Genomic DNA, 22,827 nt, shown 5'->3' with positions numbered 1-22,827 from the left:
TTGTATTGGAACTGGCCTTTCCCTTTGGAAATGTAATGGAAAAGACAGGGCTGCTGGTCTCCCTGTGAAAGCCTCTTTGCCCAAGGTTGTAGGCCCCTTTCCTCAGCAGAGTGAACAGAAGGCCCTGGGCACCAGACACCCCCTCAGTGCCAGGAAACCAGAACCCTTTTTCTTAAATAGTAGGATAGAACCTCAAAAAAGTTTTTAATAGGCCACTGTCACAGAAAAGGTCAAGAACTGCCTGTTCTTGTCAACACAGATAAGGAAAGGGAAATTCACTAGGCCAGACCATGCCTCGTGAGGACTGCTAACTTTAAAGGGGAGGTTGGGTGCAGGGACCTTGGCAAAATTTTGGGTACTTCCCTGAGAGCTTGTACAGGTGTTCATGGGGCTTTGTGAACCCTCTCAGGACACTTTGGTGTTTTCAGCCCCTCAGTGACAAATCCCACACAGGCCAGTGTGAGTGGGCACCACCTTGGAGCAGTAGGAAATTGGAAGAATTAGAATGTTGGCTGGGACCCCTGACTCACAGCTTTTCCCCATGTGTCTTTCCAGATGCGCTGGCTCCCTCCCTCAGAGGCTACTTCTCAGGGCTGGAAGTCCCGTCAGTTCTGCTGAATGCTCTGTAAGTATTTGATCTCACCGAGGAATGTGGGAAGCAGGTAGCAGGCAACCAATGCACAGGACTTTAAGTGAACAGCTGTTTTCACCCTTTCTCCACACCCACACTTTCGGCACTCTCTTTGGTTGTCCTTCTTCTAAAAACTAGAAGAACCCTCAGGTGGCAGGGCATCTCTTCTGAGAGAAAGTTTTCATCTGGGATTAGGGAAAGGTGTGGTATGGGCACTGCAGCGTTTGAGTCTAACTTAGGAATCAGATTCCTGTCTGGAACATATCATAAATAAGCAATCAGTGCTTGTTTCTGTAGAACAGGTGTCAGAAAGTTTTCTTACATAATTGTGGTTTACCTCCCACCATTAAACTCCTTCCTCAAATTGCAGAAACAAGTCAACTGCTGAACACCTGATTTTTATGCTGAAGGCAGTGTTTTGTTTCCACAGGCTTTCCTTAAGATTTTTTATCTTGAGGGAAACGATATCCAAAGTTGGCATCTTTGTGCCATTGTAGGCCTGACTTTGCTTCAGACAACTACCAAATGAATTTTTAAATGTAGAATTGTAAATGTAGAATTTCTACAATAAGCTAAATTCCTTCTATAATACAATCTCTTGACTGGATTCCTGCTAAGTGCAAGGCATCTTGTACTGTAACTTAGTGACCTGTAACTTAGTGTGCTAATTTGGGGAGGCTGCTGAAAGTGAAGTTTTCTAGGTGTTACAGTGGAAGAAAAATGAGAAAAGGAAGAGACCAGGCCTTCATCCTATTAAAATACTAAGGAAGTCATGGCAAGCCCAGGCCTTTTCTCGGGGAGTTTATATTTTAAGATAAAAATCATTCCAAATAAAAGTAATGTTTCTTTTTCACTGTTGATAGAGAGTCCCATGTGCTCTGTTAGATCTCTTGAGGCCACTGGGTCTCTTGGAGACCCAGTTGTGTGGAAAGAACTGGCATCTGGTGACCCGGGTTCCACTTAAATGGAGACATGTTTAAGAGTGCTCATGGGGAAAGATGGCGAGAATGGCAGCGCTAGACCTGGCCTTGTGCAGCTTACTGTCCTCTAAAGAGGCATTTTCAAGGGAGCTGGGATTTATTTTCCACAAGCGAGTTGCCCTGTTGACCTGAAGTCTCAGTTGGTGGGTCATGTTACCTTCCACCAGACCAGGGAACTGCTGAGTGTGGACTTCACTTGGCCAAGTTCTCAACACTCTGGGGGATCAGCACTTTCAGGCAAACCCAGGGCCCTGGCTCAGAAGGAGGCCTGCTGTCCTCCCCCAACTGCAGTGATGGAAGTAGGACCAGAGTACAAGAGAGAGCCCAGTGGGTAGCTTCTGTCAGCAGTGGCAGGTGCTCTCTGAATGTTGAATCAGGAGAGAACACTTTGACTTTGGTGATTTCATTGGTGAAGCTGGCAAAAAATGGTGGCATAGAGCCTAAGGAAGGACTTTTATTTTTTTTAAACATTTATCTAGATCAAAAGGAAAACATTCATCATTAAGCAGTTGCGTGGGTTCCGTTCATAAAGATCCTTTATATTGGCAAATTGTAATTCTCTCCAGTTGCATTAAAGGGTACCCATCAACCAGAGATCCAGAGACAGCAACTGCTTCCAAGGGGTGCTGACATTCAACGTATGGTGTATAAGAACCCTGTAAGATCTGAATCTGAATATGTAAATTCACTTGAGGTTGAGGCACTTGTTCTGAGCTAAATGTGGATGGGTGGGCCAGACTCCTTCCCCAGTATGTGGAGCGTGTTGGGGAGAAGAGATGGTTAGGAAGAACCATGGACAATAGTGCTTATTGCTGCTGCACCCAGAGTTAGACCAGCTCAGCATGGATCCAGTATTCCACCTCCTTCTAGTTTCTTGGATCAGATCCTTTCCAAAATAGCTAATAATCCAGGCTATGTAATCCTAAGGAAATGTAAATTAGTATTGGAAACCATGTTGTTGATGAGCTAATATAAACATGTTAGGCCAAAATGAGTCCATCAAAAAAAAAAAAAAAAATGAAAGGCAAGTGCCCCTGCCCCGCTGCCCCGACACACACACATTCACATAGGAACATCACTAGTCTCCTCAGTTTCACAGAGAAGGTTTGCTCCCCCAACTTGTTTTCTCTGCACAGAAAGTGTTACCAGAACCTATAAGGAGGGCAACAGCAATGCCTGGTATCAGACATAGCCTACGTGCAGACTGGCGGGCACTTCTGATGGGATGCCATCTTCCAAATTCTGCTCTCCCAGAGGCCCTTTGAGGATTTTTAATTTATCCACTTTGTGCTAAGGAGAAATCAGTGACTAGACTAGAAATGTAAACTGAACTCTCTATTCTTGAAATAAAATATGGGCTCTATCTGCTATGTGCTAGATATAAAAATGTGAAACACCAGACCTGTGCCCCTAAGGAACTCAAGTTCTAGTGGGAGAGAGTTGGGGGCACATTAAAGATGAGGAATTGCTTAGGAAGTTCCAAGATCAGCCTGTGGGGAGGTACGTCGCCTGTCACTGATGGGAGGAAGACTGTCTAAAGAGGGGTGTCAGAAGACTGGATGGCCTGGTGTTGTTTGCTCAGCACCTGGCCTGACAGGTGGTGGTTAGTTTGCCTACACACTGTATCCCCCACCCCTCATTAGAGTCTTGGTAACTCTTTGGTCCAGCTTGTGGCAGAGAACCTCAGAATACATAATAATGATTGAAAATTATGAATTTCCCAGATGTGTTAAGAACAAGAAAGCATGAGCAAGTTTTTTGTCACTCTTTGCAGGTCATGAGAATTCCACAGCTTTCCTTGTTGGATATCCAAATACAGTGAAACATTTTTTAAAAAAGAAGAGAGTTTGGGAGTTGGGGTGGGTGTGGGACCCTATTCTTAAGAACTCATGACCCTGGCCATGGACCAAGACCACAGCATAGAAATTATAAGCACATGTTGTTACAGCCTCACCAAATTAGAGAAGGAAATGGTGAGAGAGAACACCGTGACTGGAATTCAAAGCAGTTTATTCCTTACATTTTGTTATAGGAAGAATAGCTTAGCCAGTCTTTGGATGTGAACATGAGAGCCTTGAGCATAGAGTCATCCTGCCCAGGGGTGGACATGGAGGTGCTTTATAGGGAGGGAAAAGCACAGTCTTCATTGCAGGCCCAGACAGCTGCTGTGGATCCTGCAGTCACCCATGCCCTCTCCCTTAGAAGAAATGCATGTGCTGTGCTTTCACATTGCAGTGTGGCCAGAAACCAGGGAAGTTCTTGTGACTGATTAGTCATTACCCTTCTATCAGTCAAGGTCTCCATATCACATTTAAAAGCCTTAATATAATAAATATTCAGGGGACAGCTACAGTGTAACAGGGAGGAGATGGGCAACAGAATAATAAACACAGTAGGTCAGGTCATAATAAGTGTTGTGGGAAAGAGGGAAGTCGGGCAGGAAGCCAACTGCTGTGGGGTCGACAGTCTCTTATTTTATCCTGGTGACAGAGTTAGCAGGGTTGTCCTGAGAACATAGCACTACAGAGACCTGGCACTTCCCCAGTTTGATAAGGAGCTCTTTTTCAAAACAGGCCCCACCTTCCAAAGCTTGGAGAATAATGTAACTTCTCTGATCCTCTTGCTTCTCTCTTTGCTAAATAAAAGTATGTAGGCTTGACGGGCAGCAAGCTTGTTTCAGGGGACACATCAGAGAGCACCTGGAAGAGGCAGCTGGTAGGTGCATGGCAGCCCTTCTCTGGGAGAACTTTCTTGGAACAGCCTTGAGCACAAGCTGCAACCTTTTCCCCTCACCTGTTTCTCTGAGGCTGGCTGGCAGCTTTCCCCATTAGTTCAAAGAGAGTGGCCATGTGTGAGTCTAGGACACTGAGTCTCAGTGACTCACAGCTCATTCCAGGGCCACCAGAGAAGCCTTTGCCTCCATTGTCCAGTTCTAGCCTCTCCCTACTCATTTTTACAAGGAAATTAAGAAGTTGTATGTATTCAGAAAAAAGTGAACAATGAACACATTTGGGATTCCATTTTCTTGAAGAGGCACCTCCTAGGTCTCTGGAATGACTCTGACTCAAGCATGCTCCCTGCCCACCAGAACCCCAGTGTGCACAACTGTTGCTAATGTAACTACAAAGAGCAGCTCGTTGATGCCCTCATCCTTCTAGGAACTCGGGGTGAGTTAAAGTGTCATCCTGATTAGCTTAGGCTAAGAGGAATCTGGCCATCAGTATGACTTCTTCAGTGATAGGCATCCTAAAAATGTAGCTAAGGATTGGGCAGGCCAGGGAGGCACCCTGGGCCTGCTATTCCCAACATGACCCCTGACCCTTGGTTCCTGTGGGAGTGTTGCAAGGGCAGGAGGGAGTTGGGTGAGCCAGTTGGTTTCATTTGCAAGGATTCATATTTATTTTCCTGTACTCAAATAATCTGTCTTTTACTAGAAAATTAGAATCACACCTACTCATCATTTAAGTGTTTTTATAGTAAAATTCTGGGGGAACATTTTTTCCCCTTAATTCAGAGAATACAGATGTCCTAGGAAGGCAGTCTTTCCTTAAGGTTTACCCCTAATTTTTGGATGAGGTGAGTTTTAGCATAGGCTGTCTCCCCACAGGGACCTGGAGGAGCTGGGGGTCTCCCTTTGAAGTGGCAGATTCCTGTGCCAGCTGAGCCTGTGACTTATTGCAAAGGCTCAGCTGGTTTTCCACAGTACAACAGCCTCTGACTTGATAAAGGAAAAGAACATCCACTGGGGTGAAAATTTGAGCTATTTTGGACAATAGAGCCATTTATGTCCACATGCGTGGAGTTAGGGTCCTTTTCTTGGCACCAGGATTTTTCCCCCCTTATATTGGGGATTGAACTCAAGAATGCTTTACCACTGACTCAAATCCCTGGCCCTTTTTTATTTTGAGACAGAGTCTCTCTAAGGTTCTGAGGAGCTCACTAAGTTGCCCAGGCTGGCTTTGAACTTGGGATCATTTTGCCTCAGCCTCCCAAGTTGCCACCACACCCAGAAGCACTGGGGATTTTGTGGAAACCAGCTGGCCCAGAGACACCCAAGCCTTCAGGAGTTTTAAAAATGAATGATTTGCTAGGTCTTTCCACCTTTATGTTTCAAAATTCTCAGACCCTCGAGCATCATAGGATGTGTTCACAGACATGATTCTTTTTTATTGTGTTTTCCAGAAGTTGCTTAGAGCAAAACTTAGTCATTGGCACGTATGACAGCACAGAGCTCTCCCATGGCCTTGGGCTCTGCCCAAAGCTATTTGTCTAAGCAGCTCCTGTAGATGGTTACAGTTTTGTCTTCTCCGGGGCCTCAGATGCCATGCTTTTGCTTGACCAGACTCCAGGGTGGCACCTGGGGTCTAGTGCACAGTCCTTGGGATCTGACTGTGTGACCGTATCTGTAGAGTCCCCATAGGCTGGACTTGGTGGCCTATGAGTGCTACAGCTCTGCCCTCAGTAAAGGAGAAAACCAGAGCACACTTCCCTCAGAGCACCCTCCCTGCCTCCCTGGCCCCTGAGAGCATCCTCATTGTTCACCAAGCCCCAGTTCACTTTCTTGGCTGTAAGTTTTGTATGCCACTGATGTCATTCTTTAGTGGCAGCTTGTCCTCAACTTAGCATTAGAGACCTTTGATCTCTTGGTCTTGGGTTTTCTCAGCTCCTTGCTGTCCTAACAGGCTGGTCAAGGCCCAGGGCCCACCAGCAGGAGTCCCATGGTAGGGGTTTGCTACATGGTTAACAGGTCATCTCTTTGTTCATCCAGGTTCCAGGTGTGTGATGGCGGCTGCAATCTGTCTTGTGGGTATTAATGAGATCTTCACTGGTGGCGACTGTACTCCAGCTGTTGTGCAAAACTGGAGCTTGCTGGTGAGTTCCAAAGGCCAGTGTCGACCAGTATGGTCAAGATAGGCCCCAGCATCGCTTGAGAACCCCAGCTTCTAGTCTGAGTGCTTCTCTCTCCAAGTGGTTCTGTCTAGTGCTCAGCACTGTCCTGTCCGGCCCCAGGCTGCTTAGGAAAAGTCATCAGGGATAGCCACCAGCCATTTTCAATGTGCATCATGGCCTTCTTAGGTGAGGCTGGCACCATTAACATGTGGTTATCCAGTAGACCTACACTCTTTCATCATCTAAGCCTTTTTCTGAAATCCAGCATATTGTTGGAAATCTATTTTAGATGTAGTATATATACTCCCCTACTTTACAGTCCAATTACATTGAATATAATTCCTCATTTTTATGAGCCTCTTCTGAAGGGGATAACCACTTGACTAGTGTGACTGAATTAAGTCTGCAGGATTCTCCAGGAGTCCCTTTAGACTGCTTGGCTTTTCTAGTGAGTGATGATTTTGGTCATTTGTCTTCTTGCCAGTGTCAGCTATCACTTCTCAGTAGTCTTAAAAAATAATAATAATGTACATTCCCACACATGTCCTCCCTGCCAGGTACCATGTATTGGGACTTAATAGTATCTTTGGAAAACTTGGCTTGGAATAGCAGGAATGCCAGGAACTGGCAGACAGTCGTTTATATCTCAGCCCAAATACGGTGGCAGATTTCATTCCTGTGAAGGATCAGAAAGGTGGCAAGATTTCTACTAAGGACAGAGGACAAGCTAGTACGGCCCCCAGAATTCATTACCACATTTTGAGGACCTAAGGTAACTTCATGCTCAGAACAGCCCCTTTCAGGCCTGACCACAGGCATACCTTCAACCTGCCTGCACCTGGGCAGCTTTCTGGATAGGAAGCAAGCTACCTGCACTTCAAGTATCTTTCCTACTGAAGTGTTTCTTCACTAACCTAAACTTACCAACAGCCAACAGTTTTCCACAACTCATCAGGCAGCTGGTATTTATCCTGCTAGTCTGTGGCCTTCTGCTTTGTTAGATTTTCCTTTTGTCTATGGTTCTTAGTAGTAATGCCCATGTTATTCTTGTTGGTATTATCACCCAAACTTTTTTAAAATATATGTATTTTTAGTCATAGGTGGACGCAATACCTTTATTTTATCTTTATGTGGTGCTGAGGATCTAACCCAGTGCCTCACACACGCTAGGCTCTACCACTGAGCCACAACCCAGTCCCTCACTCAAACTTTTTTAAAAGCCTTAGTTTTATTTTTTTCCCCTTCTTTGGAGAAATTTAAAGGCCAATTCAAAGCCACCCATGCAATTTTTTGGAAGCAGGTTACATGTGTGTTTTTTTAAATGCAGTAAAGCAACTAAAACATCAGTCATTGAAGGCATATATACATGAGTCCAATCAAGGCAGCAGCAGCAGGTGATGAGTTCATGACAATGCAAGGACCTAGTGATGCAGGCCTGGTGGGAGAGGCAGAAAAATGGAGAGGTGAAGACTATGACTCCGTGGGAAGATGCCCCAGAAGTGCTGACAAAGGTGTGTCAGTGGGGCTGGGGAGATAGCTCAGCTGGTAGAGTGCTTGCCTCTCAAGCACCAGGCTCTGAGTTCGATCCCCAGTACCGCAAAAAAAAAAAAAAAAGTGTCAGCACTGATGGTGTTAGTTCAGCTTATGGTTCAACAGTTTCTGAGGCCATCCTTAGGTTACAGAAGGGAGTTTGGAGAAAGCTGTTTCTTCCAAATCTGAGGTCAAACTTCATTGCTTATGTGCCCAACCTTTGCAGGGCAGAGAGGGCCTGGCTGAGGGGTTAGGCTCTCCGGCTGCCTCTAGAGGTGGGCCTTCCTTGGCTAGAGGAGCTGGAACAATGCACAGACGTAGCTAGCCAGCCTGCACACACTTGTTACTGTGGGCTGAGAAGCATAATAGGAGACTGGTGTCTTTGGAGTGGGACCGTTACTAACTACAGAAGACTATTGCCCCAGAGATTCCATAGATTATGAACTTTGAACTTAAAATTTTTAAATGCTAATTTGTTTTATATTGCAAATTAGTATCAGTGCTTGATTTTTAAAAAGTTAAGCTGACAGACATAAAAACCACTCTTATTAACATTTGTGTATGATGTCTCCTGTTTATGTGGAGTTGGGTGTAGGGAAATATTCTTTATCTGACTTTTGATAAAAATGTTAGCAGATTAAACTCTTGGGGAAGAAATTGCAAGTGATTAGGTCAAACAGTACACGTACAAGGGAGGCGTGGAAAGAGTTACATCTTAGAAGAGAAAGCTTACAAGACACCTGGACAAACAGGTTTTGACTTAGTTACAATACATGTCCCCTGCTCTGTCAGTCAGCAAGCATCCTTACCCCACACCCATCAGCAGGTCTCCCCAGCACTGAGTGCCACTCACTGATCTTTACATCAAAGGCAACTGAAATGTTTTAGAATTTTGTAAGGCACTGCCCTTCAATGTCTTCAAATTCAGTGTACCTCAGACAAGATCTTGTACACATCTCTAGGTCCCACGCTTGCATATCGTAGTTGATCTCCTCTTGGGAAAGGTACTGTGAAAAGATGCTGCCCCCATCAGCCTGACTTTCTCCCATCCTGGCCCACTATCCCTCTGTGGTGCTTTGTGTTCCCGGATGTCTTTAGATTCTGTTTAAAATGTCCTTATTAATACATTCCAAGGTCTGAACTCCGTTCCTAGCTAAACCTCTTCCTTGTTTACAGGGACTGAAATAGCCACACTTTGACCTTCTGTTCAGCCTGGGAACATTGATGGCAATGTGGATACATTCTTTTCCCATGTGAGAATTACATCTGTATGGCATAGTTCTGGAAAGCTCAGAAAACTTTAGTCTTGTCTCCTTTCTTCTCCCCTTCCTTCCATGGTCCCCTCCCCCCACTTCAAAAGCTCAGCCTCTGTAATCAGCCAGTATTAACCAGAACTTTGCCTGTCTTCCTGTTCAGGCAGAAAGGATGGAGCATTGTAGTCAGGACCCGTGCTTATCACCCAGAAAAACTGGAGATGCCTTCCCCTCCCCTCAGCAGTATCAGCTTCCTGAAGGAGGCATTGCCTGTTGAGGTGCTGAGGGTGCCACAGGGCTCAACTGAGATTGGCCCCCCCGGGTACAGTCTCCTGGTGTTATCAAGATTAGGACCCAAGTACAGTGCCATATCCCATCGTGGCCTATTAATTCCTGTTTCATCTGCTCTGGAGTCCTAACGTCCAAATGACAGGGTTGTGTTTTTGCTGTATGCAAATGACTACATCTGGAGTTGAGGAAGGAGGAGATAACCTTTGGGAAGAAAGTAACAACCCAAGATAATCCCTGTGAAAGCCACAGTGGCCTGGACAGTGAGAACTCTGGCTTGGAGTTGGAGGAAGCCCTGGAGGCTGAAGGGATCAGGAAAGGTGAGTTGTAAAAGATAGGAGAGTGTATAACCTGGGCAGATAGGGAGCAGAACAGAAAAGAGAAAGTACAAAGCCTGGGACAGAGATTTTGAGGGTCTGGAAGGATGTATTAGGGATCTGGGACCTGGAGAGTCACTGAAGAAACTTGAGCAGGTGGTAGGAAAGGGGGGTTAAGGAATCATCACCTTGCTCCCATTGCAAAATGGTTGGAGATGCACAGTAGCAGTTCATATCCAAAGAGGAAAACCCAAGGTAGTCGTGGCAATATTGGAAGGAAGCAGATGATATGAGAGAGCAGATCATGTGGACTTGATGTGAGAGATGGTACAGCACCCAGGGATGGATGTAGGGACAGAAATTGCCAGAGCAGAAGGTGGTCTTGTCTGAAATATGAAATACCCTGGAGGGAGGTGAGAGGAATAGGGAAAGAAATAGGGAAGGAATTGGCTATGGAGCCAGAACAGGGCAGGGTTGGCAATGTGGATTTGCCCAAAAACTGTCAAGCTCACCAGGAGCAAAAGTAGACACAGCCAGGCACTGAAAAAGAGACACCAGGGACTCCACCCACCCTAAACCAGCAGGCCCAACCTGGGAAAGGGAATTCACATGGTCCACTTCCTTCGCCTGCCATTTCTTCTTTCTTGTGGTCCCTGAAAGTAGCATGACAGCTTTGGTTGCAGGCCATTGGTATTGATTCCGTGTCACCATAGCTAGGCCAGCTGCTTTTCCACTCCAAGCCCAAAGGAGTGGCACTAGCCTCTTCCATTCTGAGAGCACAGGGGCTACCAGACATTGTCCCATGTGAATCATCCCGCAGTAGGAACCGCTGTAGAGTGTTCTTCAGAAAAGGTTTCTATGAATCCACACATAAACCTTTGCTGAATGTGGTCAAGTCTAGAATGAAGTAGAACTCATGAAAGAAGAAAACTGACCTTGTCAGTTTCTTTAGTAAGCTGGTTTCACTCCACTATGACATACACTCCTTAGGAGTGGAATGGGTGTAGATGATACTGCTTACCATTGTAATCAGTGCCCTTGAGGGAAGGGAAAGGGCAGCAAATCAGGCAAATAAGAAAGTGAGTCAAACTAGGAGAAGGTTGTGGATTCACAAGGGAATCCTTGTTGCTACGACCCCCAAAATGATGCCTGGCCCCACCAATAAGCCCCCTGCAACTCCAGGTCCCTGCCCTGGGCAGCTTCACATGACATATTCCTAGATTGTGGGGTTTTGTGCCCCATCTACTTCCAGGTAGAAAGTAGAGTGTAACAGACAGAAGACAGGTACCAGGAAGGGTCATATTACTGGCCATGCTGAGTGTCACAGGCACGCCCCAAAGATGGGGTGCAAACAATCCCTGCCCAGGTTGATTTCTTCATTACAGAGCATGTGCTAAGTGGAGGCTGACTCCCCACACCTGTGCCGGGGACCATGTGGAGGCAAAGGAATCAGAAAATGATATTTTACTGAAGCAGTCTATTACCTTGTTCACTCCTGGTAGAACCAATTACCGCTCAGAGAAATCTGAGGATGTAAAGGTGGAAGTGGGCCAGGATCACTTGAGCATGTTACAGCTCTCTAGTTTTGGCCTCTTCCCTATAGGAGACAATTTAAATGATGTGCTAGGATTAATTCACTTTTTGCAACAACCTGAATAGGTAGATACGTACTAGTATAACACAGGGAAGGTTCAGTATATCCAGATTCCCACTCTAGAAAGCCTTGCTCTGTTTTCTCCCTGGGGATTTCCTAGGATGCATGGTAACTATACTGGGCCTTAAGACTTGCAAGCCATTATTTCTACCTATTTCTACATCATCTAAAAACTAGGATTATGTAAAGGTATATTGTGTGTCAAAGTTCAGGTCCAGATGCAGCACTCTGCAGCAGTGGTTTGTAGAGAAGTGTTACAAGATTATCCCATTCTCCATGTTTGAGTGTTCACCTAAATATTGTGAGTTCAAGATTTACTGCTAAGTACACAGATCCCCAAGTAATTCTACCTTGAACAGTCAGGTGGGTTGTTATCAGTAATGATCTGTTTTCTTCATAACCTTTTCTCTCACATAAGGATTTCCCCATACAAAATTCTAGCATATACTGATTTGCCTTTGTGTACACCTTTTATACAAACACAAGTATGAGTATTACATGTTGGCAAGAAAACAAAGCATTAGGTGTTGAAGAAAGAAAGGAAAAGTAGAGAGATGGGTGTTTTTTGTTTTGCAGGGGAGGGTGTTTGAGGAGATATTGAGGATCACACATAGGGCCTCACACCTAGAGCTAGGCAAGCACCCGTCAGCTACATCCCTAGCCCTTTTTATATTGATACAGGGTCTCACTAAGTTGCCCAGGCTGGCCTCAAACTTGTGAGCCTCCTGCCTTAGCCTTCCAAGTATGGTATCACACCTAGCAATTATACAGGCAAGACCCAGATAAGTAAGAGTCAAGGACTTCGATATTATTTGAAGGCCTTTTTTTCTATCACAAAGCAAAGAGAAGAGCTTTTCTTTGCAACTTTAGGAAAGGAAGCTTTTAAAAGCTTCTGTTATGTAAGTATTGATAAGTGAATAAGTGAGACCGTTGATCCTCTTGTGAGTCTTATTGGGAGAATGTGTTTACCTACACAAACACACTCACATGGAATCACTCTTTGAATTTTCCATGGGTTTCTCAGTCATGGCACTAGGAGAAAGTACTGCATGTGGTTTTGAGGTCTACTTTCCCAACATGTTTTCTTTGTTTCAGGCTTGAAAAAAACCTTGCCCAGTTTTGATCCCTTCAAGACTTTGCCACAGCCTCTATCACACATCTGTTTTTCTCGAAGAAAAAATTATATATAATAAAAAATGTTTTACTCTTTTACACTGTATAATTGTAAGAAATAGTGTTATCTGTGAATGCATGGTGTGACATAATTTCTGTACAGTTTGGAGATATTTTCAAACGAAACATAAAAGATAAAAGAAGTCAACAATAAAACCAAGAAAGTGAGTATTTTTATACCAAACATTTTAATTATGACAGGATGGATTCTTACACTGGGTTGGATCACAACTTTTATGCTAGACTTTTGAATGCTTGTAATTAAAAATATCTATTTTTTTTCTTCTAAAATAAGCTGCATGTTTGAGGCATGTTTCTAAACAGTTATCAAAATTTCCAACATTGTATTGTTAATATATAGATGCTGTCTGCCTGGCCAAAGTCCAGGGTACTTTAGTAATGTGGTGTTAGAACTGTTCTCTGCAGCCCTGGTCTGTGATCCCAGTTCCCGTAGGATATCCCTGCAAGACAATCAAAGCTTCCAGGAGCTACCTTAATGGCATATTCACAACTGGGCAAAGAAAACTTGGGGAGAAATTCTTGACTGGAGTGTGCCCTTAGAAAGCTCTGGCAGCTCCATCTATGACTGTATAAGCTGTGTGTCAAGTACTCGGTTTCAGGTTTCATGTGTATCTTTTATGAGAGCACACTCTCCTATGTGACTAACTCCCATAGCCATGCCCACTACCCAGTGGGTCTGTAGTAGACCTATGAGGGAGGACATTGGTTTGGGGGCCAACCTTGCCTCACTAGGGGCTGGCTTTACCAACTACAATGAGCAAATCCACATCTCCCAAGTGATTTTACCCAATACTTGGCTGAACTAAGCTTAGTGTTCAAACAGACCACCTGTCCCATGTTCTGGAATCCTAGGTTGCTTGTTGTGAGTTTCCCTACTACTCAGCACAAGGGGGAAATAAGGTAACCAGTGACCATGTAGAGTACTGCTGGGCTTGTTTCAAAACAGTGAAAGCCAAAAAGTCAGTCTTGTGTTTTAAGGTGACACACTCCAGAGTCTGTGACTGCTCAACCTCTCCCTCTCCCACTTGTATAAAAGCCATGTGTAAAACTATATTGACCTAAGAGTTTCTAACTGCTAATATAGCTAGACATAATCACAATCTTTCTTACTGATCTGCTCACTGTGTTGAAAAATTCAATGTTTTAATGATTGTATGTTTGGTTTGGGGGTTTTGTTTGTTGCATTATTTTTCATTAGCAATAAAAATGTCAAGTTTTTAATGGTTATCACAACGAAACACAGCCAGGAGTGAGGGGCTCTTTCTTACCATAAATAAGAGGAGGGGGGCAGACCAGCCCAGATAGATCTGCTTGGGTGTTTAAGGAGGGTCTATGCCCTCAGCACCACAAAGCTCTTGATGAGACTCCTGTACTTGACCCTAAGGAAAACAGAACCACTTCACCATCTATTATGCTTTTTTAAACTGTTTAAAGGTACTTTTCTATTGTTATTTTTAAAAAATAAAGTGCTTATTCCAGCTACCACACCGTTGCTTGACAAATTCTTTTTTTACAAGATCAGCCTAAAGTGTCTCTCACCACTGCAGTCTAGGGACCAGAAATTTATTTTCCATTTCAGGCTTTGGAACCAGCTAAGCACTGGCATGGAGAGATTAAAGGAAGAAACAGGTAGGAATGGAAGGGCCAGGGGATAACCTCTGCAAATGCACCACTTGGTCACTGTCACTGCTGCCACAAGCCACAAAGGAGCAAGGTAGATTCACACCTTTCTGAGATGCCTTCCACTAAATTCAGCTGACTCATCCACCTCAGCCTACAAAGCTATGGCTCAAGGTTATTCAAATTCTATTCAGGAGTCACTGATGGCATTATGCTGACTTAGCCAAGATGATAAGTTTCACACATGCGCTCACTTACCCTTCTTAATAACGCCTAATTGCAAGCAATGGCAACAGCTACTGTTAACCTTGACTTGGGCACTGATGGTTTTGGTTTTGTTTTGGATCTCATATTTTCCAGAGGAGATAATCACCAAACACAGGCAACCACTGCTACCTTTCAGTCCCTTGAACTCATGGATAACTGGAGAAAACAGACAGGCAGCTTCCCACAGCCATGCCCAACGCCATGCTTATCCAAGGCAGGCTTGATCATGTGCCTTTGCCTTTAGCCCATCCACCAGCTTCCAACTCAGAAGCAGCAGAGATTGCCACACTGCTCAGGAATTGAGGGCAGCCAGTTTTATAGCCATACCAACCCAACAGCCATTACTGAACACAGTCACTTCCCAGATGATTTCACACAAGGGGGCCTGGGATGGATAAGTGCCTAATTACTGTGCAGATAGTCATAATGTGCAAGTGACAACACTGGATGGTATTTACCCATTCAGTACAAATTCCAGTACTGTCCAAGCAGTTGACCACCAACTTCATAACAGTCTCTAAAAATTTGTCTTTTCTGTCACTTTACTGAGAATGAGTGAATTGTCTTTTAGAATCAGGAACACAGAATAAGAAAAAAGGCAGGTCTATCTATTAGCTCTTGCTCCTTACTAAATATCCCAAATTAGTAGCCTCTATAGAAAGATAGAGCCATCTTTTTATTTCATTACCAAATGTACTCTCCCTTGTGAAAACAAGACTGAACTAATTGTACAAACTGGCATCTAAAACAATACTCCACCCACTTCTGTAACAAAATTACAAATTAAGGGAATTTGGAAAGAACCTTACAATTTGCAAATGAAAACACCTCCAGTTAATCACATCCCGGCTCCAGATTCACTGGATCTAGTGCTTGCATAGGTAGTGTCAACACCATTTTCACAGGCTAACGTGCAATAAATACCACCCCATCTCAAGCCCCATCACCCTATGGCATCCCTGAGTCCTGAGTTGTGTGGCCTAAGGAACATTCTAAAGAATGATGAGGCATGGCTGAGGTCCTGGATTCTGTATCTCAATACACAAGAATCCTTGGTGGCCATGTCAAGGTTCCTTCTGAGGGCTCTAGACAAGATATATCAGTGCTAACTTGTGGACAGATTTCCTCCTGCTTCCACATCACTGCAACATTCAACTGTGGAAAAAGCCCACTCTTGGGCAAGGGTTGTAGCTTAGTGGTAGGGTACTTGCCTAGTGAGGGTTAGATTCTCAGCATCACATAAAAATAGAATAAAGGTCCATTGACAACTAAAAATAATTTTTTATAAAGCTTACTCTTCCCTTGTTTTTAAAAGGGAAACACCACAACTTACAGGAAATGTTTTTTTAAAGCTTCTGTCTGCCACTGTTGCAGGACATCCTAGTGGTACAAACGTTATTAATAATATGAAAGTTCCCCTAAATAAGCCTGGTTATGTAAGGAAGCCAATATGTGATAAGAAAACTGCCCTATATTTTGACCCCTTGTTAGCTCCTCAGTGACACCTGTAAGTTCCCTTTCACTAGGGTCTCAGAAGCTCAAACCACCTGGCTTTAGGCTTTAAGGTGGGAAATAGTAACATCATTTGTCCATAAGTAAAAACAATATTAAGGCTTGCTTTTTGCACTGTCTTCACCTACCTCTCATATCTGAGTGGGGGAAGAAAAATGGGGTCCTTTCACTTGTCCACTTCAAAAATGCACTCTGACTAGGCTCATTAATACCATATTAGAAACCTGTTTAGGCCAGATGCTTAAGTTCAACCCAAATTGTCTTCTGAGCAAAAACAATTAAGGCCTAAATGCAACAAGAAATGATGCTGAAGTTAAAATATTTACCTGGACAAAGGTGCACTTTTTCCCTCAAACACGGGTCTTGGGTGTGAGGGGCTTGGCAAGCATGTTAAATATCTTCCAACAGTCAAGTGCAAGATAAAACTTCTCGGTACTTCTGGAAATGTCCCTGCCAGATTCAGGCTGTGCTCTACTCAGTTATCCCCTATTGGAACCTTTAAAAATGTACAAGGCTTTGCACTGACTGCCCTGTGAAGTATGAGCCCTGCAAAGTTCTGGTTGAAAAGTCAGTTTTCACCAGGATCGTCAAACCACATGCTCACAAGAAGGTGCTGGCCCAAACCAGAGGAGCTGGATTAATACTAGAGCCCCTAACTTCTATAGGGGCCTATGACAGCAGCCCTTGTCAATTGCTGAACATTGACCAGCCACGTATTTCACCCATCCAAGTACTAACCAGGCCCAAAACCACTTAGCTTCTGAGACTGAACAAATTTGAACCTGTTCAGGTAAGTATGGCTATAGACCAGCCACATTTCTTTCTTTTTTGTTTGTTTTGTTTCAGTGCTGGGGATCAAACCCAGGGCCTTGTGCATGCAAGCAAGCATTCTACCGACTGAGCTATCTCCCCAGCCCAGCCACATTTATTTCTAATGGAAATCCTTTTATGAAGGAAAATGTGCTTTTTGTTCTTAAAAGAGGAAAAATGGAAGGTGGGGGTGAACCCAGATGATAGCCTTGATACTTTTTCAATGCCTATTTTATATTCATTTTGCTCCATGTTCTGCCCAGAACCAAGTGTATAAACTCTTAAGGTGGCACACCAAAATGAGTTTTTCTACTATCAGGCCCCAGTCTGTATGGCAGGAGTTCTATCTTTTCTGGCTTAAATAAATCCGGCTCCGTTTACTTTTCCCTTCCATGATTGTCTGTTCAGAATTTGTGAGACAAGAACCCAGAGGAAATTGGCAAAGTAGGGAATGAAGTCTCACTCAAAACTCTGGTTTCATATTAAGAGGAAGACCAATAGCATAATGCCAGGGCTTATTCTAATTCTACTTTTCCAAAGTATGATTCCTCCAATAGTCACAGAACAGCCTAGGGACAAGTGTTCCAAAGTTAGTCTTAAAAATGGTTTCCAAGAGGTCCCTAGACCTTCTCACCCCTATGACTACTACCTACTCTTTTCTCAGTACACACTGGGAAATGAATTCCAAGGACAGCAATGTGAGTGATAACAGGTCATTGCTGCAGAAGGCACAATGCTGGCCTCAGTTTGCTAACTGTCAGTGAAACCTCAGAAAACCCCAAATCTTCCCACAAATCAGCTGAAAGTAAAACAGTAGCTAGAGGAAGGAGGGGACATTGAGTTTCATCTTTTATGCCATTAACTGACAGGAACTGGGGAACTGATAAATCCAAATACCCTAGTCCTACATAACCACCTACATTCAGAACACATTTTTACTGCCAGTGATTTCAAACAGTTTATATGAAAAATCCAGGGATGTACATTTGCAATCACTCCCTATGAACACTGGAAGTAATGGGATGTTCCTGCACTGCATTTTCCTAATACTCTGCTCAACAGGTTTAAAGTGTTCTTCTGTCCCTGGAGTCCCACCATCATCTGGCCACACTTAAAGGCTGTGACAGCAGTGGCCAAATGTTCATTTTTTATATTTTGTCCAGGCTCAACTTCATTTCTCTTAGCTATCCCCTAAAAGCCTCACATGACTGATGAATTATAGATTAAATGCACTACAGCCTGACACCCTTTTAACTCACCCAGCCATGCCCATCCCCACTTATTTCTAAATGGCAGCAGATCCAACAGAAACAGGCAGAAGTGAGAATACAACTTTAGCTTGGAATTTCTGGAGGATGTTTTTAGACACCCAAAAGAACTGCTAAAAACTCATTTCTTTAATTATGATCATCAAACATAATTAGGCTCTTATCAAATTTTCCACAAAAAACATATCCCCCCACATTATCCAGTGATGCAATCTCAGTACTGCACCATGCAGTAATTGCATGTCACAGACAAAGATTAAGGTTTATTAACAAAATAAAATGCAAATGAGTGAAACAGCTATGAATTTGCATGTTATTGGTTTAGCAAAACACTTCATTTCTCTAGATCTCAATTTCCTCATTTCTGAAATGAGTTTTAGACAAAATAATATAAATCAATTATCAGGCTAGTCCATGAAGTACTGATGTGCACAGGCTTAGCTAGAAATAATTAACAATACACAACAGGCTGAAAAGTATATTGTTTTAGAACCTGTGATGGAGGTGTGTCTCCTTGTAGAACAAGACAAAATATCTGAAACATCCAAAAGGCATTTCCCATAAAGTAGGGAGGTGTACAGACCACAGAAGCAGGCATTTGCTTGGAGATAAGATAGTTCTCAAGACGATGCAAGATGAGTTTCCTATATTCTAAATTATCAAGGAGAGTCTCAGTTTGACATCTCATGTTTTGGAGCTTGAAATTTAGAAACAGATAAAGCAAACAGCACTAAATGGGTAGAAAGTGCATGTATAGGATATAAACTAAAAAGCAAAATGGCTCCCGTCATCTGATCAAAGGACTCACTGCTTTGGGTACCATCATGCCTTTTTTGGGAACACTAGACCTCATTTTTATAATCTAATACAACTTCAATATGCAATACAAAGCCACTAACACAATCACTCCAAAGGACCACAAAGCAGTCCATATAAAAAGCACAGATAAGGAAAATGGGCACTTTGCCACAGAAGGCAGAAGGACCACAGCAACTTCCCATTACCACTAAGAATCCACACATACTTGATGGTTGTCATGGGCTGGGCCAGTGATGGGGAAAAGTGGGTGTCTCCACCAGATGAACCTCAGGTCAAGGCTTGTGAGGGGTGAGACATGGTAAAGTTGATGTTCAGGTTAGCAAGACGACTCCATCCATCCTTGTTCAAGACAATACCAGAGCATTATTTTCTAAAAATCCAAGAAGTTATAACACTGATTTGTCCTTTTAAAGAGATAACATTAACAATTACATTTAGTGTATCTTTATTGCATTACTTGCTAACAAGAGGCACGTCTTGTGTTACAACTGTGAAATCCATATGTTCAGTACCAGAGCAGACTCCAGTCTCTATAACATCCCAAGCACACACCCTGAGCAAGTCAAGGAGTGGAGCTGCTTCCTGCCATTTCCAAGAATGAAAAGAAACAAACAGAATTCACTAACTTCTTCAAAATCCTTCTACAATGATTTTATTATAAATATGTTCTTTTGGAATAAACAAATATTGCATTCAAGACTATCTGCCAACTTGCTCTAAGGTAATAAAAGAGGAAAACGGAACCAGGAACCATCTAGAAGTAGAGACAAATAGCAAAGACACCTGCATATTATGCTAAGCGCCTTTCTCCCAAGAAGGAACAGAAAGTTAACAGGGAATATCACATTTCTCATTAGCCTATTTGATTAAAATAAGCTTTGAGTTTGGTAATTTGCACTTGTTCTGTAAACTGAACTGCTCCTTGCCTCAGTCCTAAGAAGCAGAATGGGAAGACAGTCAGTCTTCAGATTCCGAGCATCAACAAGAAAAATCTTGATTGTGTGTTTGTAACTCTTTGTTCAAGACACAAGTGTTCCCTATTTGCCAGGAGTAATGTCAGAGTAATCCTTTAGCACTCCAGCCAAGTGTTCGTTGTGAGTCTTAAAACGTCGCTTTTTCTGTGAAGCAGGCTTTTTCCTTCTCTGAATAGGAGCCTAAAGGAAAAAACAGAAACAACAGTGACTCCCAGGGGTAGGATGGTCAGGATTTAATAAATTAGCTCAGAAACCTGCAGCAAAGGACACAGGGTTTAGGGTCTTTTCCCCTGCTTTGTGACCCAGCCTCACAAATACAACAATCCACAGCATAAATGCCAACCTCCAACCAGACGCAGTATTTTCTGTTACCATGAGGTGTAAACTTCCAAAACTTACCAGAACTATTCTAGGCACTAAGTGGATAAAACAAAAGAGAGGCAGTGAAGCTCTTGGGTTTTTGTCTCTGTTATCAAGTCTAAAACTATATCCACCATCACCAATTTAAAGGAGGGGTAGGGAGAGGCCTGAAGTAAATACTGAGATATAGCAAAACAAATGAAGACATACAAAGATTTGTAATATTAGTCTCCATTCTGTATGCTTGTAATATTAGTAACACATGATTTTAAAAATCAATAAAGGGCTGTAATTACCCTCATTTTTGACAGATCACTGGCAATAAATCTTCCCTTTTGAGTCCTAAAAATTCACTGAATAAGACACAAGCACATACCCAAAAAGCCACAAAGACAAACTCCAAAGCATGATGATGGCAAAGGAGACAGGGAAAGAGGCACCGCAACAACAGTCTTACATATTAGTGAATTACTCCCCACCTGGCTCCGTTCTTAGGCTATAGGTCTCTAAGTTGTTATTTAGCTGATACAAGGCAATTTACCAGTTTTTATGTGACTACTAATGCCTCCAATGAGAAGAATTTAGGTACTACAAAAAAAAAAAAAAAAAAAAAAAAAAAAAACCAGTATCTGGTTCCTAAGGGACCTGAAAATCAACAAGGGTAAGTTAACGTGATCAGACAGCAGAGCTAGGTGACAAGTCCACAAAGCTCACAAAGCAAGGAGAAAGAAAAGCACAATTACAGCAGATGAAGATACAGGCTCACTGAGGCCCCAAGAGATAAAGGGGTATGGCTGGAGCTCAAGAGCTGGCACAACTAGGACAGGCTGAAGGGTGATAGGAAGCTCTCCCCAGCCTGGAGAGCAGCACCCAAGGGCAAGTCAGTTGGCCCTCAGTAAATCAAACATGATCTAGGTTGCATCTGATCAAATCACTGGATGAGACACAGATATAACTGGAAGGGGGATTAACTACCTGCTTTCAGGGAGCAGAACAGGAAGCAGCTAACAGTTCAGAGAACAGAGAATTGAATTGTTTTTCTAGAGATTACACACCACTTTCTTTGGTCCAGATTCCTGCATAGAAGAAATACCCTGTCGCTTCAAATATTCTTCAATTTTCTCCTCATCCATTGAATCCACAGTGACACTCCTCCACAGTTTCTGGAATTCTGTATTAACAAGAAAGTAGTGATTTTATCATTGATTTTTACAAGTTATAGCATCTCGGTGATCAAAATCCAGGCTTCGATATTACCACCTCTGGGCCTAAATTAGTACAACTGAGATTTCATTATAAAAACAAAAAAGGCAGACAAGAACATTCCAGTGCCAGACTGAGCAGCAGAAGGGCCTGGGAATAGAATGGCATCAGCACAGACCACGTCAGTGGTGCTCTATTTTTAGAGGCCAGTAAGTGAAGGGTGATGTGATAAAGCCTCCTGCTCCCTTAGGCCTCCTCTTTCCTGGGGAAGAAAGGCAATCAACACTCTCCTTTATTTCTAAAATCAGTTCCCTCCATTTTGGGTGAACAGTTCAAATTCCTATTCATCTGCCCTGAGCTCAGTATACTCCATTTTCTCTTCCACTGACAGTAAGAAACACACAGAGAAATGAAAAAGCTTTCTATGGAAGAGAGGTATCAACAATTTATTTGCAAAGTCTTAAAATCAACTAACTAATGGACTGGTGACTGTGAGGATATAAAAAAGAGGGCAACTAATATGGAAACACTGTCTCACAGCTTCTATGAAACAAAGAAAAAATGCTACTGTCCAGCCTACATCTTGTCCTCAGAAACCTCTGGTCCCTCTGCGATATCATTTTTGCAAGCCAAAAAGATCACAATTGGACCATATTCAATGAAAGTCCTTTGCCTCTTAAATTCCCCTCCTAAAGACAGGCTCTAACAACTGGATTCACCTGTCAGCATCTACTTTGAAAATCAAAAAACTTCTATTGATGGAAAAATCACAAGACTCAGATATTCTGAGGAAAAAATAAAAGGGAAAGTCCCTAGCATTGAGGTGGTTCACTGGACCTCCAGTTCACAAAAGCCACCCATGCCCACCTGCCTGCCCCCTATTAAGACCCTCACCCTACCTCACCCTCCTTTCCTTCTAGGGCCATTAAAGTTTCCCACGGGCTTTCAGCACAGTCATTCACAAGCTACAAATGAAGTAGACACCCAACAAAGTGCTGAATTAGATTTTTTTTTTCTCTTTGCCCTCTTTTCTAGATTCCTTCTTTGTTTTCTTATTTCAGTAGAAACTGCATGGAGCAAATGACAGGGAAACAGAAATTCAGTGAATCTCTTGGGGTGCTTTTGGTGCTAAGGACCAAATGCAAAAATATAACAAAATTATAACTACCAATAATTCTACCTGGGCACAAAACATCTCTGAATAAGATGTTTATACTTCCACGATATATATTCGGCATTCTTTCTACTATTACACTC

At 43.1% G+C, this 22,827-nt stretch overlaps 3 protein-coding genes and 1 long non-coding RNA gene across 13 annotated transcripts in view; 2 read left to right on the top strand and 2 right to left on the bottom strand.

The window, feature by feature from the left end:
- The window catches only part of LOC306661354, a 102,324-nt gene extending 94,309 nt beyond the window's left edge, over positions 1–8,015 (bottom strand). Inside the window, exon 1 of the long non-coding RNA XR_013763858.1 lies at positions 7,705–8,015. This is a non-coding gene — a long non-coding RNA (uncharacterized lncRNA). The remainder of the gene's footprint in view (positions 1–7,704) is intronic.
- RBPMS (RNA binding protein, mRNA processing factor) overlaps positions 1–14,224 on the top strand; it is a 202,949-nt gene extending 188,725 nt beyond the window's left edge. For 2 of the 5 annotated variants that reach the window (XR_013763852.1, XR_013763853.1), the window contains 3 exons: positions 556–625; positions 6,380–6,483; positions 9,208–14,224. Coding sequence is in view for 3 of the 5 variants with exons in the window: in XM_079140266.1 (XP_078996392.1) it covers positions 556–625; positions 6,380–6,425 (116 nt within the window). In the remaining 2 variants the exon portion in view is untranslated. Of the gene's footprint in view, positions 1–555; positions 626–6,379; positions 7,713–9,207 lie in introns of those variants that run through there. The other 3 variants (XM_079140269.1, XM_079140266.1, XM_079140268.1) reach the window with 3 other exon arrangements.
- SMIM18 (small integral membrane protein 18) overlaps positions 609–22,827 on the top strand; it is a 78,904-nt gene continuing 56,685 nt past the window's right edge. The window contains exons 1-3 of the mRNA XM_079140273.1: positions 609–625; positions 6,380–6,483; positions 14,317–14,366. Of these exons, the coding sequence (XP_078996399.1) occupies positions 6,425–6,483; positions 14,317–14,366 (109 nt within the window). The 5' untranslated portion in view covers positions 609–625; positions 6,380–6,424. The remainder of the gene's footprint in view (positions 626–6,379; positions 6,484–14,316; positions 14,367–22,827) is intronic.
- Positions 16,972–22,827, bottom strand: part of GTF2E2 (general transcription factor IIE subunit 2) — a 110,735-nt gene continuing 104,879 nt past the window's right edge. For 5 of the 6 annotated variants that reach the window (XM_079140251.1, XM_079140249.1, XM_079140248.1 and 2 more), the window contains 2 exons: positions 21,423–21,538; positions 16,972–20,187 (listed from right to left, as the gene is read on the bottom strand). In XM_079140251.1, the coding sequence (XP_078996377.1) occupies positions 20,071–20,187; positions 21,423–21,538 (233 nt within the window). In that variant the 3' untranslated portion in view covers positions 16,972–20,070. The remainder of the gene's footprint in view (positions 20,188–21,422; positions 21,539–22,827) is intronic. The other variant, XM_079140253.1, reaches the window with a different exon arrangement.

This window comes from Sciurus vulgaris, assembly GCF_902686455.1.
Source record: "Sciurus vulgaris genome assembly, chromosome: 5".
NCBI lineage: Eukaryota > Metazoa > Chordata > Mammalia > Rodentia > Sciuridae > Sciurus > Sciurus vulgaris.
This window is presented reverse-complemented; position numbering and strand designations above follow the sequence as displayed.